The 15168-nt window shown below is 38.0% G+C and overlaps 1 protein-coding gene across 2 annotated transcripts; it reads left to right on the top strand.

Annotated features, from left to right (window-relative positions):
* Positions 1 to 622: 622 nt before the first annotated feature.
* On the top strand, positions 623 to 13328 carry ino80db (INO80 complex subunit Db). Of its 2 annotated transcripts, none has more exons than XM_052130824.1 (10): positions 623 to 983; positions 2195 to 2441; positions 2544 to 3256; positions 3340 to 3439; positions 6363 to 6575; positions 6698 to 6807; positions 6984 to 7117; positions 7203 to 7435; positions 7518 to 7675; positions 11210 to 13328. In XM_052130824.1, exons 2-10 carry the CDS (start codon positions 2224 to 2226, stop codon positions 11971 to 11973), a joined length of 2643 nt encoding a protein of 880 aa, XP_051986784.1. In that variant the 5' UTR covers positions 623 to 983; positions 2195 to 2223; the 3' UTR covers positions 11974 to 13328. The 2 variants fall into 2 exon arrangements, with proteins under 2 accessions (XP_051986784.1, XP_051986785.1); XM_052130825.1 differs by having other exon boundaries at positions 634 to 664.
* Positions 13329 to 15168: the final 1840 nt, after the last annotated feature.

Here is a 15168-nt window from a genome sequence, read left to right as displayed (position 1 = left end):
TTCTAGATGTGCATGATCAACTTGTTGACCTGCCTTAAAGTCGGTATCACCATTGTATAATTTTATTTTTTTGTGCAACTTTGTCATGTTTAATGCCATGCATTTCTGGCATCACCGACGGGGATTGATAAGAGACAACTTCATAAATACTTTGAGATATCTTTACTATATACACCCACTAACATCTGGTTCCCAGCATGCTTCCGAGTTTATCACAACCTTTGTCGCCTTGAAAACATTTACCATTTGAAGTGAAAGGGAAATGTTACAGAAAATAAATCTTCGCACGTGTGATTATAACTGCTCTGAATTTGAAGTTGGTGATGTCATTCCAGGCATGGATGAGACGCGTGAGAGGAGGCTGAAGGAAAAGACTTTATGGGAGATCCCCTGAAACTTAAAATCAATGGCAGCGGTTTAAATAAAACGTTACGCTGATCTGAACACTTCTAACAGCCGGACACTCAAATGTTCTCTCGACATTTTGTTTTTGCCATCTCTGTCACCATCCTAAATGCCGACAATGAACATACGAATTTAAATTCCAAAATGGTTGCAGAGGTTGTTGTTGCACTGTTGGCTGTTGTCATGTCCCCCCAGTGCCTGTAGTTGTGCTGTAAGAAGCCTCGCATCCGAAGACAAAACCAACACCCATTCTCCTTGTGTACGGCTAGTTTTATTTCAATAAGCGACAAAGATGTGTCAGTAGGTTTCGTATAAAATTATTCGCACACATTAAAACACAACATCTGCAAGCTTAAAGTGGAAACGTATAGGCGCAATATTCCCGCTGAGAAAAATAGCCGTCGAGCGTATGAGAAGATCAGCTTAGCTTGACTAACGTATGGCGCACTGATCGGAGGCTGTGAGGTGAACGGGAAGCACCGGACTCAAGCAAAAGCAGAAGCCCGCTTAGCACGCACGGCAAGGCGGGTGTGTCGTTACCCGACTTACGGGGATTCGGGAGGTTTCACAGGCCAACGGTAACTACGAATTGCGCAGAAATAAAGAAAAAATTGTAATTGAAATGGGCACCTGGTACTGTACATAATTGTATTATTATTACAATAAAACGCACGCAAGTAATGCAATTTTCTCAATTAATAGTAAACACAAAACTTTCAAATGTCTCCGTTCGACGACGTCGCATTATTATTACAATAAAACGTATTACAGGTATTTTCCTGAATATCAGTCCCGAATTTCTCGCACTTATATAAACATTTTCGACGACCGTTAAAAAGTTCATAGAATAAAAATACGTTCCAGATATTTTTGTGATGCAACAAAGAAAAGCTTAATTCCATTGTTTCCGCAGTAACAGTTTTGAACCTATCTTTCGTTACAAAATATTTAAATGGTTGCTTCAGGCGCAACACCCAACTTGCTCAATCCTTGCCTCAAAAGTAACTGATAGTGCTGCCCAAGTATATGATAGAGTAGTAGGCGGGTTGTCCACCGTCCCCTTGCGTTTTCAAAGTTGCTTTGCATGTCAAACGTATTGTACTCTGCCCAAGCACTTTTATGAGCCACAGTTTGAATTAGTAGTCCTTCACCTGTTAAATCTTTACTTGTAACAGCTATTTTCTCAAGTATCATTGATTGTTTGAATCAGGGGCTACTTTAATCATTGCCTGTCACTTTAATATTCAATGCTTTCTGCGGTCTATGCTGAGCATTCTACACATATACTTTGATAAGTGCTCTGAAGTAGAGAGTTCAGATTGTTAGGTGTTGGAGGTGGCTGCTAGAAATAGTCAAAGCTACTTTAAATGAGGCATCACTTGACATGGGCATAAGCAAGCATGATTCATTATAGCTGTTTGGTTGTCTCGGCAATATCTGTGTAAAGCCTGGTAAGTGCAAGAATAATAATAATGGAAGAGTTGAAAGCTTTGATTTCCACAATCTGTACAGGGTAGTTAGGGGAGCAGTAGGGTCAGTTGGATTGAGAGTAATGGAATGAATTTTACAATGAAAGCATTAAGTGCACTTTTCAAAATTGTTCAAGAAAAAACACCAAAATGGAACCCAAAGTGTTATACAGATGTAGGACTTTGTATTTGCAGTATTGTCATAATAGGGGAAAAAATATTACTATGCCTTGTTAGCTGTTCTCCCCGTACTCCTGAAGCTAGAGGTCAGACTCAATACTTTGAATTGTTGTGACTTGATTGTAACTCTTTTTTTTCAGCTGATGTTCCAGAGAGTACCAGCCCTGGGATGTATGAAGGCAAACACATCCACTACTCAGAGGTGGACCATAAGCCTCTGTGTTCATACAGTCCAAAGCTTTGCAAGCAACGCAGACTTAATGGTTACGCTTTCTGTATCCGTCATGTGCTTGAGGACCGGAGTGCCCCCTTTAGGCAGTGTGAATATGTAGCCAAGTACAACAGCCAGCGGTGCACCAACCCAATACCGAAGGCTCATGACCGGAAGTAAGTTTCTATGAATGTTTAAATTAAATGGATGCACATTTAGAGTGCTGAAATTAGTTTTCTTTGTGGGTTTTGAACATTGTCTGCATGTGTGTTTTTTAGGTATTGTAACAGTCACCTTCAGGTTATGGGTGTCCTTCCCAAGAAGGACAGAAAGAAAAAACAAGATGCCATAGAGTCTTTGGCCCTCAACATCACCGTTCCATCCCTAGCTCTGAAGGCCCACAATGGGCTTGAGCATTTACCCCCGTCCCCACCATCCTCCCTGGCTTATCTACTCCCCTCAGATCCCTTTTCCTTTTGCAGGGAAGACATTTTTTTAAAACCAAGGGGCACACTCCTGAAGAAACCCCAAGAAAGCCAAACTCTGAATCATAAGCAGAAACAGCAAGATCACAGTGTGGACCTGGCCCCTCTTTCTTCAACCCCTGTACGTTCTTGTCTCCCAACTCCACAGACTGGAAGAACCACACAAACACCTTTACTTCCCTCCTCCCCTTGCACACCAACCCTACAAACCTCCAAACTGCAGTCAGATTCATTATTCAAAACATCAACACCTCTTCAGGCCAGCCACAAGGGCTTGGCAGAACCAACTCCAACTGACCACAAAACTAATCTGAAACTTAATCATGCCTTTGACAAAAATCTTGTGCCTGCAGCTTCAGGGATGCTAGGTAGTCATGATGACAAACATAAACATTTAATAAAAATGCATTCATTTGCAATGCAACAAAAATCTCCATGTTTGGGGCAGTTCCATAGATTGATGGACCATCACAAGAGGAGATACAAAGACCTGAACCCACATTTAGGTATGTATTTGTAACCTGTGATTTTGACATTATTGGGTAACTTTAGAAGTTTGTTTCCATCACTTACGCAGCTTGTATTCTAGGACTTGACTGGTCAGAAGACAGTGAAGAGGAGGATGAAGACTTGGGGAAACTAGTGTCATATCCATGCCAGAGACTACAAGAGAAGCACTTTGACGAGAGGTAGAGTCAACCGTCAATCCAACGATCATCCATCCACCACCTATTTTAATTGCAATGCCACACACAAAGATTAACTCACATCATAACATGGCTCTCTGAAATACTTTACTCTGACTGGTCAATAGAGCACAACAGTGCCTGCCCACTTATTCAGCCGTCTGGGTTCCAGAAGTATTTTCCCCATTCATTTATTCCATAGACTTTTCATAAAATCCTTCATAAAAGAGATTTAAGCCATGAACCAAACCAACCAGCTCAGAAGTTGATCACAACATCACAAACTTTGTTTTGAGGCAAACAAGTATTTGAAAATCAAACAAAAAGACAAAGGTACAAGGCTTTCTTGTAAATCTACCATCCTTCATGAGGGCACAAACTACAATCCCATGAAGCATTGTGAATGATGTCATAGAATAAACAATGATGGAAAAATATATAACTATTGATTTTAGGTTGTTAATTATAAATAATGAAACAATATGTTTTACGTTTATTGTAAAATAAATGTACAAATAAGTAGATTATGGGCAGGGGTGTAAAGTAACCAAGCATTAATGTAAACAGTCGATTTGGTCGAAAGTGAGCGTATGTTTTTGTACATATCAAATGTTGGACTTGAAGTGAATATGTAACCGAATTGAGAAGTGTCTAGTAGGCTGTGTCATATGAAGTCTATTAATCAAACAACAATAACAAGGAAACGAGAAAACCACTCGCTACTTTTGGCTGAATAACTTGAGTAGCTTTAAAAGTATTAATGTAATATAATGAATTTAATAATAATATTTGTAATAATATATATATATATTTTTATTTTTTTATAATACCGACCTCTGATGTAGAGGGAGTGTTAATTTGTATAAAAAACTACCAGGAAAGTAGAGATGATAAAATAATGTATAATTATGCTTAGCCTTTATCAAGTTTTTTTCTAATGCCTGATAGAAATGTGTCAATCTTTGTAGAGCAATGTTTCAGGCAGAAAATTCCACCATTCACAAACTTCAGAAAATTAGAATGAGAACACAAATATTTCTGGGCTTAAAAGATACAAGAACTAAATCAATGTGGAACATTGTATTTCAAATGGAGGACAGTGTGGCCCCCCTTGTGCTACTTAAAGAAATAGTTCACTCAAAAATGAAAATTCTCTCATCATTTACTCATCATGCCATCCCAGATGTCTATGACTTTTTTTCTTCAGAACACAAATGAAGATTTTCAGAAGAACATTTCAGCTCTGTATGTCAATTTGTTGATGGGATAAATAAATGCGATTTTTTTTTTTATTTTTTTTATTTTTTTATTTTATTTATTTCTGGAACCAGTCTGTTGTGCTTATACAGAGCATACAAACAGCTTTGTTGACATTCCTGTCAAAAATGTGGCTGCTTTTGAATAAGGTCAATAGCGGAACTCCTGGCGAAGAACATCACTAACCTTGAAAAATAATCCACTAATCAGAGAATTGCTCCAAACAAAGTACTTCCATGATGCAACGTCGGTCTCCTTACACACTCAAACTACTGATATATTTGTATATGTCTGAATATTTTGCATTACAATTGAAATTTATTGATTCTATACTCATAATCAACAACTTAAAATCAATAGTTTTATATATGTGCATAATTTTCAACTTGATTACGTCAATCGCAATGCTTCATGGGATTGTAATAACAATTTTAAAATGCTTTTTGGCTTCAAATTAACGTTTTTAATGTTGTGATCAGTGTTAGTTTTTACATTTTTGTTTTGTTTATCTTTTGACAAAAATGACCTTTAAAATGAGTCAATATTTTGTCATGTCATATTCATTAATTTTAGTCTGTTTTACTCATACTAAAATGGCATGTAAGTTTAGTCAACGTAAATAAAATATTTTAGTTGATATAATGTGCAAAATAACTAAAACGTGTGTCAAACTGTAACTGAACAAACTGTAGTCAAATATTAAATAGAAAAAAATTTATAAAAATTTTCTTAATTTAAACATGTATGAAATATAAAACATAGGCTATATACAAAATACTGTACAACTGTCATTGTTGTGAAAACCTGAGCTCCTGAAATAATAGCATATAATGTATAAAATGAATTATTAGCTAAGCATGTTTTTTCACAAGGCAAGTTACACATATTAACTTACTTTGAGTTCACCTGTTCATTCGCTTCATTGTCTTTGCAGATGTAAGTTGTAATATTACATACAGTATATGTTCTGGATAGATCTTTTTCATCTTGTATTTGTTATCGTTAACAACAAAAAAAAAACCTTTGTCAAGTAACATTTTCATCAGTTGTGATTCGCCTTGGAGCTGGTTAGGTTGGTTGTTGTCTTAGAAATCTCTTATGAAGGATTTTATGAAATTCCTATGGAAAAAATTTATGGGAAAAGCACTTCTGGAACCAAGATGGCTGTACAAATTGGTGGGCACCATTGCACTCTAATATGGCATTCTGCAGTCAAATATTTTTGGATGACCACTAAACTTTATAATTGTCTGTTATCCCAGGTGAGAGATTTCTTACATAGCTGTTCTAGTTTCAGGTCTTTTCTATCATTCTGTGATCTCATTCTTCTGACATAATAAAATAATTTAAACTCAAATAAATTTTTAATATCCATTTACTTATTCGGTAAGTACCCATGTTAAAGGCCATAAAATGTATAGCCAGTCTTTACTGCAAAACAACATCAGAAAGATAAGTAACTTAACATGATTACCCATGTTTACACATTAATGCCTATACTGTATTCTCCAACTTAGTTGGAGAATTGTTACTCATTTCACCCATGAAGAGGTTAGCCAATTATAACAGAGGTCATTTACATAAAGTAGTCCTAAAGGTAAAGTGTCAAAAACATTGAGAGAACATGCTCATGTAAAATTAAACAACAACTGTTCCCCCTGTCTGACAGTGCCAGCAGTTCCCGTGCTGAGCGTGTGGCTGGCTTCTGCTCATACCTGAGACAAAAACACAGACACCTTTGCAGGGAGCAGAAGGGCTTCAGGAGGGAGAGGAGATCTCAGCATGCCCTTCGTAAATCTCTGCTGCGGGCTGCAAAAGAGGAACCTCTTCAAACCGCACAGCTTATTCAGGAACAACATTCAGAGACCTCTATGCCCTCCAGGTAAAAAACACAAAAACTTAGTTATGAATGAGATAGCATTCAGTACTTGACTCAGAAGTATATTTACACTCACCTTTAGTAAATTAAAATGCTAGTATTTCTATACATGTTTGACTCCACAGCACAGCAGGACCATTGGCTGGACTTGCAGACTCAGGGTTGTGTTTGGCTGTCGTAAAAGGTGGAGAGTGCCGAAATTCAGCCTTACCATTCACCAGGCACTGCTTTCAACGTATCCTCTCAAAGTTTAGCGTGGTTATTCTTTAAATTAGTCTTAACATGTCAGCTGTACATGTGAAACAGCAGAAAGGGGAACATCTGTTTGTCTACATTCAAAATGGTGTCTCCATCTGCTTTAGTTTTATGATTGTCTGCATGTCCTGTGTTGTGTCCTTAATGGCACTGTAGATATCCTTCAGAACCGTTCTCAGCAGCTGTTTTTGAGCTGTACTGCTCGCTTTGCAGATGGAGCTCAGTGTTCCATCCCCGTCTTTGACATCACACATCAGACGCCACTTTGTGATGAGCACGCCAAGAAAATGGTGAGACTATTTCATTGCGTTAAACACTTTTTCGCAAATTAACTGGACAGTGTTACTAACATAGCACTGATGGCGTTTTGAGCAGGACAATTTCCTTCGAGGTGACATCAGCCGTAGAACATACCACCACCACCAGCAGATTCAGCGGCACAGGCCACTGAAGAAAGCAAAGCCTCCAGCCCTCAGTAAAAAGCATAAGAAGAAAGGCAAGAGAAGAGCACCACGGCGCCCACAGAAACCCATTCCCCCCGCACTGCCCCAGGGCAATCTGGGCATACCTTCCATCTTGTGCCTGCCCACACAGCCCTCTGGCATAAGGTGAGAGAATAGTGTGTGTACATGCGAGTATGTAAATGTATGAGTTTGTGTTTATGTGTGCAATCATCTTTGTTGTATGCAGGAGCCCTTTAACTCCTGATCTAAGTGCAGATGAATTTCCTGATGACATCACCAATGACATCAGCGATATTCCACATGACCTGGTGTTGAATCAGGAGGATTTCTCAGATGTTCTCCCTCGACTACCAGATGATCTGCAGGACTTTGATCTTTTTGAAGGTAAAAGTGCTTTAATTTATGGAATGTTCAATTGCCACCATTTGTGGTATAATTTTTATAACCAAAGAATAATTTGGACTCCTCCCTTGATTATAAAAAAAAAAAAAAAAAAACTGGTTGCAGTTATACACTTATTTTCAGACCAGAGGTATCGAGAGCGTCAAATCGACCGGAAGTCATTAATTTTCTATGGCAGCCAGAGTCTCTTGGCGGCGAGAAGCGGCGCGGCTGTGGGCGGCGTGTCTTGGGTGGTGTGGGTGTCAGAGGAAAGTTCAAGTGCGGGCAACATTATGGTAATGAGCTTTGACGCGGTTCGGCGGCAACCTATTGGAGTATAGAAGTCCTCCGCTCTAGTGAAGTCTAGAGAACACAACATTGTAAACTTTGGTTCCAACCAGACATTAGTTTCCAAAGATATGTTTGCTTACAGGTATATAAATGAAAAAAAACAACATATAAATGAAAAAAAAAACGTGGACAAAGGTGTCTGAAATTGTTGGTGTGCCAGGTGAGTTGATGAAGTGGATATTATGGTTAATATAATATTATGTAATAATATATGAAAAGATTTCATGAGGATATACGCTACTTGTGATATGTCAGCAAAAAGATACCAGGCGATATGTCTAGATGTTTTGCTGCCCCTTTAAATATAGTTCACAAAACGAAGCGTTCTGAACGAATGTTGCTGCCTATTTGAACTACTTCAGAGTGTCCACGAATCTTCAATAGCGTTGTTGGCAAGGCAGCCAGAGCAAATTTTTACTCTCTCGCCTCTTGTCTGAACGCACGGTTAGAATGGAAGTGAATTTGGCCAGTCCATAGACATAAACATAAACACTGTTTTAAAAGTATAATCGCAAGACATAAACATTGTATGTGTTAACATTATTTTAGTGTGATAAAATTGCTTTCTTTATCTGTGTAAAGTTATATCCAACGTTACAAGATAACTCTTGTAAAGCCTACAATTTGGTAAATTGCAACACCCCATAATCTGATTTTAGTGTACTAAATCTCTAGTACACTAAAATCAAGTTAAAACATATAATGTTTGTGTCTTGTGGTTATACTTTGAAACTGTTTATTTTAATGTTTATGGGATGGCCCCATTCACTTCCATTTGTATATGCCACACTGTAACCTAAACCCTAAATGGGACGAGTCAAAATAACTTTTGGTAAGCAACATTATGCCACAAATTCTTTTAATTGAGCATAACTTGTATTGAAGCCGCAATATTCCTTTAAGCAGTTACGGACAAGTGAATGTAGTCACGACTAAAGGACATTATATTGATTACTTCATAAAATATTTAGGACACAATTTTTAAATCATTAAAAATTTTATTTTGCACAATTATGAAGCCATCCTTCCACTTGAATGTAGACTTTATATAGTCCCTGACATGTTAACTATTTGCCTCTGTTTGCTGTGCAGTGATAAACACAGAAGGTGTAATAAATAGCTGTTATATAAAGTTGAATCAGAAGTTTACATAAACATAAACTCAGATTTTTTTTACAATTCCTGACATTTAATCGTAGAAAACATTCCCTGTTTTAGGTCAGTTAGGATCACTACTTTATTTTAAGAAATTTAAATGTCAGAATAATATTAGAGAATTATTTATTTCAGTTTTTATTTCTTTCATCACATTCCCAGTGGGTCAGAACTTTACAAACACTTTGTTAGTATTTGGTTGCATTGCCTTTAAATTGTGTAACTTGGGTCAAATGTTTTGGATAGCCTTCCACAAGTTTCTCACAATAAGTTGCTGGAATTTTGCCGCATTCCTCCAGACAGAACTAGTGTAGTGAGTAAGGTTTGTAGGCCTCCTTGCTCGCAAATGCTTTTTCAGTTCTGCCTACAAATTTTCTATCAGATTGAGGTCAGGGCTTTGTGATGGCCACTCCAAAACCTTGACTTTGTTGACGTTAAACTATTTTGCCACAACTTTGGAGGTATGCTTGAGGTCATTGTCCATTTGGAAGACCCATTTGCAACCAAGCTTTAACGTCCTGGCTGATGTCTTGAGATGTTGCTTCAATATATCCACATCATTTTCCTTCTTCATGATGCCATCTATTTTGTGAAGTGCACCAGTCCCTCCTGCAGCAAATCACACCCACAAAATAATGCTGCCACCCCATGCTTCGCAGTTGGGATGGTGTTCTTCGTAGCTTGTAAGCTTCACCCTTTTTTCTCCAAACATAACAATGGTCATGATGGCCAAAAAGTTCAAATTTTTGTTTCGTCATACCAGAGGAAATTTCTCCAAAAAGTAAGGACTTTGTCCCCATGTGCACTTTTTATGGCGGTTTTGGAGCATTGAATTCTTGCTTGCTGAGCAACCTTTCAGGTTATGTCGATGTAGGGCTCATTTTACTGTGGATATACATACCCGTTTACTTGTCTACCTGTTTGCTCAAGCATCTTCACAAGGTCCTTTGCTGTTGTTCTGGGATAGATTTTCACTTTTTGCACCAAACTATGTTCATCTCAAGGAGACAGAATGCATCTCCTTCCTGAGTGGTATGACGGCGTCGTGGTCCCATGGTGTTTATACTTGTGTACTATTGTTTGTACAGATGAACGTGGTACCTTCAGGTGTTTGGAAATTGCTCCCAAGGATGAACCAGACTTGTGAAGGTCCACAATCTTTTTTTTTTTTAGGTCTTGGCTGATTTCTTTTGATTTTCCCATGATGTCAAGCAAAGAGGCACTGAATTTGAAGGGAGGCCTTAAAATACCAGATTAGATTACCCCAAAAATGTATTCTATGAGACTACTATACTGATTGCATTTTTTGTCATGTAATTTGTAATCAGTGCCTGATTACAATTCACAAGTAATCCTCCTAGTGATACCATTCAAGATGGAATTATCCATTTTATCCATTGTTATTTAAAGGTATAGTTCAACCAAAAGTGAAAATTCTCTCATCAGTATATGATTTTCTTTCTTATGCAGAACACAAGCAAAGAGTTTTAGAAGAATATTTCAGCTCTGTAGGTCCATAAAATGAATGGTGAACTATACTTTTCAAGCTCCAAAAATCACATAAAGGCAGCATAACAGTAATCCATTTGACTCTAGTGTTTAAATTGTGTAAGAGGTGTGGGAATTAGATCAATAATTAAGTCCTTTTTTTTATTATAAATCACTTTATATTCTGAAAGTAAAAGTGGAGATTTAAAGTGAAAAAGGTTTAAAATATTGATCTGTTTCTCACCCAAAGTGATTGCATCGCTTCAGAAGACATATATTAAACCACTGGAGTCATATGGATTACCTTTATCCTGCCTTTATGTGATTTTTGGAGCTTCAAAGGTCTGGTCACCATTCACTTGCATTGAAAGGACCTAAAGAGCTCTTTGTTTGTGTTCAGCAGAAGAAAGTCATACATATCTGGGATGACATGAAAATAAGTAAATGATGAGAGAATTTAAATTTTTGGGTGAACTATCCCTTTAATGTCTGCATACAGTAATTACAGGACATTTGTATTCTTAATATTTGTTTGTTGTTTAGGTAAAAGTAGTGAGCTGTTGCCCACCTCTGAGGAAGCAGAAGAACTGGTTCGTGTTCTGCAGGCCATGAGCTCGTACCCCGAATCCCTTGCATGTCTTAGTGGAATAGCTGAGCTTGGTCCTGTAGAAGGGGCAGATTGTCGTAGCATGCCGGGGGGAGTTGTGGATCTACTCAGTGCACGGCTATCTGCTGAAACTCTTTCCAGCCTGGAGCTGGACCCCAGTCTGCTCCCTACTTCTGAAGACACTTTTCCCCCATCACCTCCATCACCACAACCCCCTCTCACTCCCCCGTCCTCTGTGGGCCATCTCACAGACTGCACATACCCAAAGAGACAACCTCATCTCCTAGCTAAAATGGGTGATGCCACAGTAGATCTTTGTGATCTGCCCCTTGGCAAGGATGAGGACAGCTCTCATGGCTCCTGGGGCGTTTTCACCCTTCCCCTCAGCGACCCCTCTCAGTTTCACTGTCTTATTGCCACTGATGGCTTGCAAATGTCCACAGCCCTTTCAACACCTTTGACCCCCGTGCCCTTAACCCCCTGCCAACCCTGTTCTGGCCTGTCTGCTTTACCTCAGAGCAGCCAGACTGTCCCTGTCACTCTCTCCACACCTGCATCCTCCCTCTCGTCACCAACATCGGAGCTCCTCTGCCCCACCCAAAGCAAGCACCTTCTCCCCCCACTGTTCAACCACTGTGGGATCCCAGCAGACTTACAGCCGCACCACAGTACACCTGCACCACCTATGGACCAGGCCTAAATTGCAGGCTGAACCAATTTGATACAGTATTCAGGGAACATGTTGCAGGTGATTTTCTTTTTTTTCTATTCTTTCCAAATGTAAGGGTCACTCAGTTCCCCAACCTCTGCATATTTTTCCCTTACACATAAAGGACATTAAGCAATACATTTCCTTGTCTGCTTAAAATAGTTGCTTTTTCTAAAGCAAACTGATAACTAGATGGATTTTAGCCATTAATATCACTTGTATCCTTAAATGCATATTTAATATATTTATAGAGTAGCAGTCTGCACAACTAGTTTTATTGATGAGTGAAAATGTGTGGTAACTGGTGAAAATGTGGTTGCTGTGAAACGATAACTGGGTTTGTTAGTGGCAAACAAAAGGGGAAAGGTGTCACGGTTGTATCACTATTTTGTCCCGTGTGATGGTTAAAAATCTAATTGTTTAGGCAGATGGTGTTTATGTGCTTTTAGTAGCCGTTAAAATATGGGGTCTTGCTCTTAAGTGTAAGTGCCTGCCATAAAAGCAATGTAACACCTTTATAATTAGTGTATTGCTAATCTAAAAAAAACATTGCATTGTCACTTACTAAAAACCTGTAAATGCACAAAATCGCACTCCCGAACATGAAAAGTGGCATTTACATCAAGAGTCCATATTATTGACTTCATGTAGGTAATTCAAGTTACCATAATGTTACTTGAAGGTATAAAACTTCTGAGTGTTTGTTGTGCTCCTGTGTAAGGCCTTTAGCTGAAGTGATAGCATTTGTGGGAAATACAGTACATGGTGTAAAGCTATAGTTAGTTATTCTTATCTTGGCTTGTAAAGAAAGTAGTTTGAAGCCTTTACCCTCTTGTCATCCCAAGTCTACATTTGCATTTTCACCTTTATGTTCTTTGCAGATGCTTTCTTACCAAAGCGACTTAAAAGAAAGCCTCTTTTTATGTCCACATCAGAAAAATATCTATTATCTAACTGAAGCAGTATACTGAAATTATGTTTGGACAATTTAGCTTTTAAAGAGAACAATGAACATTTAATAATGATATATAATTAAGGTTTGGGTAGACTTGCTGTTGTACCAGATAATGCTGCTTTTACCAACAGGCATACAGACAGATGATATCCTTGCACACAGAGGGTCGTCTCATATATTTTATACTTGTATTCACTGAATGTATTAAGTAAAAAAAAAAGTTTATTATAACCAATTAAAATGTTATGGTCCTTTTATTTGTTCAAGGTATTTTTATGTATTGACATGTTTACTTTTGTTACTAAAGTGCTTGGATGTGGGCGTGTGTGTAGAAAAAGTGTAAGAGATTCTATTTGTTTTATTTGAAATGTGTGAAATAAAACTGCTATGACCATGACATTGTGTTGGCTCATTATATCAGTGTGCTGTCAACAGCAATTTGCAAGTTTTTTGTTGCAAAGCAGACATTGTGATAACACTTAGAGGGTGTATTATATGGATCATGCCATTCTTTGTGCAACTACACATTTTGCATAATCAGGCACAAAGATAACTTTTAAGTACTATGGCTGATTACCTAAATATTAATGGAATAATTCTCTCAAAAATGAAAGTTCTGTCACGATTTACTCCCCCACATGACCTTCTTTCTGCAGAACACAAGGAGACATTTTAAATGATGTTGTGTTTGCTTATTTCAATAACAGCAATTGATAGTGACTCACTTTAAAGCTTAAAGGAATAGTTCACCCAAAAATGAAAATTCTCTTATCATTGACTAACCTTCAGCAGAACACAAACGAAGATGTCTAGGAGAATATCTCTGCTCTGTAGGTCCATACAATGCAAGTGAATAGCTGCCAAAAGTTTGAAGCTCCAAAAATCACATATGTCTACAAAAGTTAACCTTATAACTCCAGTGATCTGATAGGTGTGGGTGAGAAACATCATTATTTTAGTACATTTTTACTATGAATTATTCTCCCTGCTCAGTTGATCTCTACTTTAACTTTCCCTTTCAGTCTTCTAAAGGCATATGATCAGTGTTTAATGATTAAATGCATCAGTAACATCAAACCTCATTGGTTCTTATGTTATGGCGCTTGGTCACGAAATTCGCAAGATTTTATTGATGTGTCGCCGTATTTGATTTGTTCTTTGTTTTCAGGAGTTGATCACTGAGCGTGTTCACATGCACATTTTTTCTTACACCGATTATGCTTAATAAGCAGACATTATGTGTGGTCATGTAAATGCATTAAACAACTTTATCAGTCTAAGGTCATCAGTGGTGTAAGAATAAACTGATTGACACGTGTAGATTTTTGCCTGTTACCCCTTATTTCGCATTGCATGTTAACACCTTGACCAGAAGTCTTACATTCTTATCAAATGTGTGCAAGTGTTATTTGCATTTAGGAGATATCAGCGTATGGATGTTCATGTAAACAAGTTCAATTATTTGATATGAGAGTGAAAACTGTAACTTTTTTATTAATATTGAAATACCTTCTATCACAAATTTAAATGCAGTCATTTTGTGCAAAAAAAAAACAAACAAAAAAAGCGATCTGTAGCGCTATCAAAACATTGATCTGTTTGTTCAAGCGTCCCAATCAGTCCGAAAAAGCGACACTGGCTTAACCAATGGCATGAGTTTAAGGTGGGACTATCTGTTTACAGGTAAAAGAGCCATGCACCTTTTAGATATAGACATTGCATATTATTTAACTCGAGATGGCAAATGCGCTTCAGCTGAACCAGCCTGAAAAATGTGACCAACCGTTTAGGAGATTTCAGTCTTTTCCCCATTAAAAAAAGATAGTAGTGTCCCAAAGATGGCCACCGAGTGGACTGACTTGCCTTGAAAGAATCTTTGAATACATTTTTAGTGTTACACGCATCACTTTTCAACTGTTTAACTTACTCAAACGGCAGAGGGCACCAAAGACATAATAATGTGATCCAGTCTAGTCAACGCTGTCGAACAGACAAGTTGGAGAAAACTGCATTGTTAGAAACTGATTTCAGAGAACTTAACAAAAATTGGACATTTGTCTTTGTATGCTTTTCTATCTCGTAAACAGTCTACACATTTAACATGAAACAAGTCGTTAAAGACGAAGATGACACTGCCCTTAACGTCAGTGCAGATGCAAAGCTATTTTCCCTCATCGCGAGGATGCTCCTCCGTGCGAGCTCGGGCTCTGGCGTTACCTAGCAACGGCTCC

Source organism: Xyrauchen texanus, chromosome 7 (genome assembly GCF_025860055.1).
Source record: "Xyrauchen texanus isolate HMW12.3.18 chromosome 7, RBS_HiC_50CHRs, whole genome shotgun sequence".
In the NCBI taxonomy this organism is placed as follows: Eukaryota; Metazoa; Chordata; class Actinopteri; order Cypriniformes; family Catostomidae; genus Xyrauchen; species Xyrauchen texanus.
Note: the sequence above shows the minus strand (reverse complement) of the source record. Positions and strands in the feature narration are given on the sequence as shown.

Excerpts from the sequence above, each read along its gene's own strand:
- ino80db (XM_052130824.1), top strand. The coding sequence starts at position 2,224 with ATGTATGAAGGCAAACACATCCACTACTCAGAGGTGGACCATAAGCCT. Across the intron at positions 7,436-7,517 it reads ACACAGCCCTCTGGCATAAG|GAGCCCTTTAACTCCTGATC; the intron begins GTGAGAGAATAG and ends TGTTGTATGCAG. Across the intron at positions 7,676-11,209 it reads GGACTTTGATCTTTTTGAAG|GTAAAAGTAGTGAGCTGTTG; the intron begins GTAAAAGTGCTT and ends TTTGTTGTTTAG.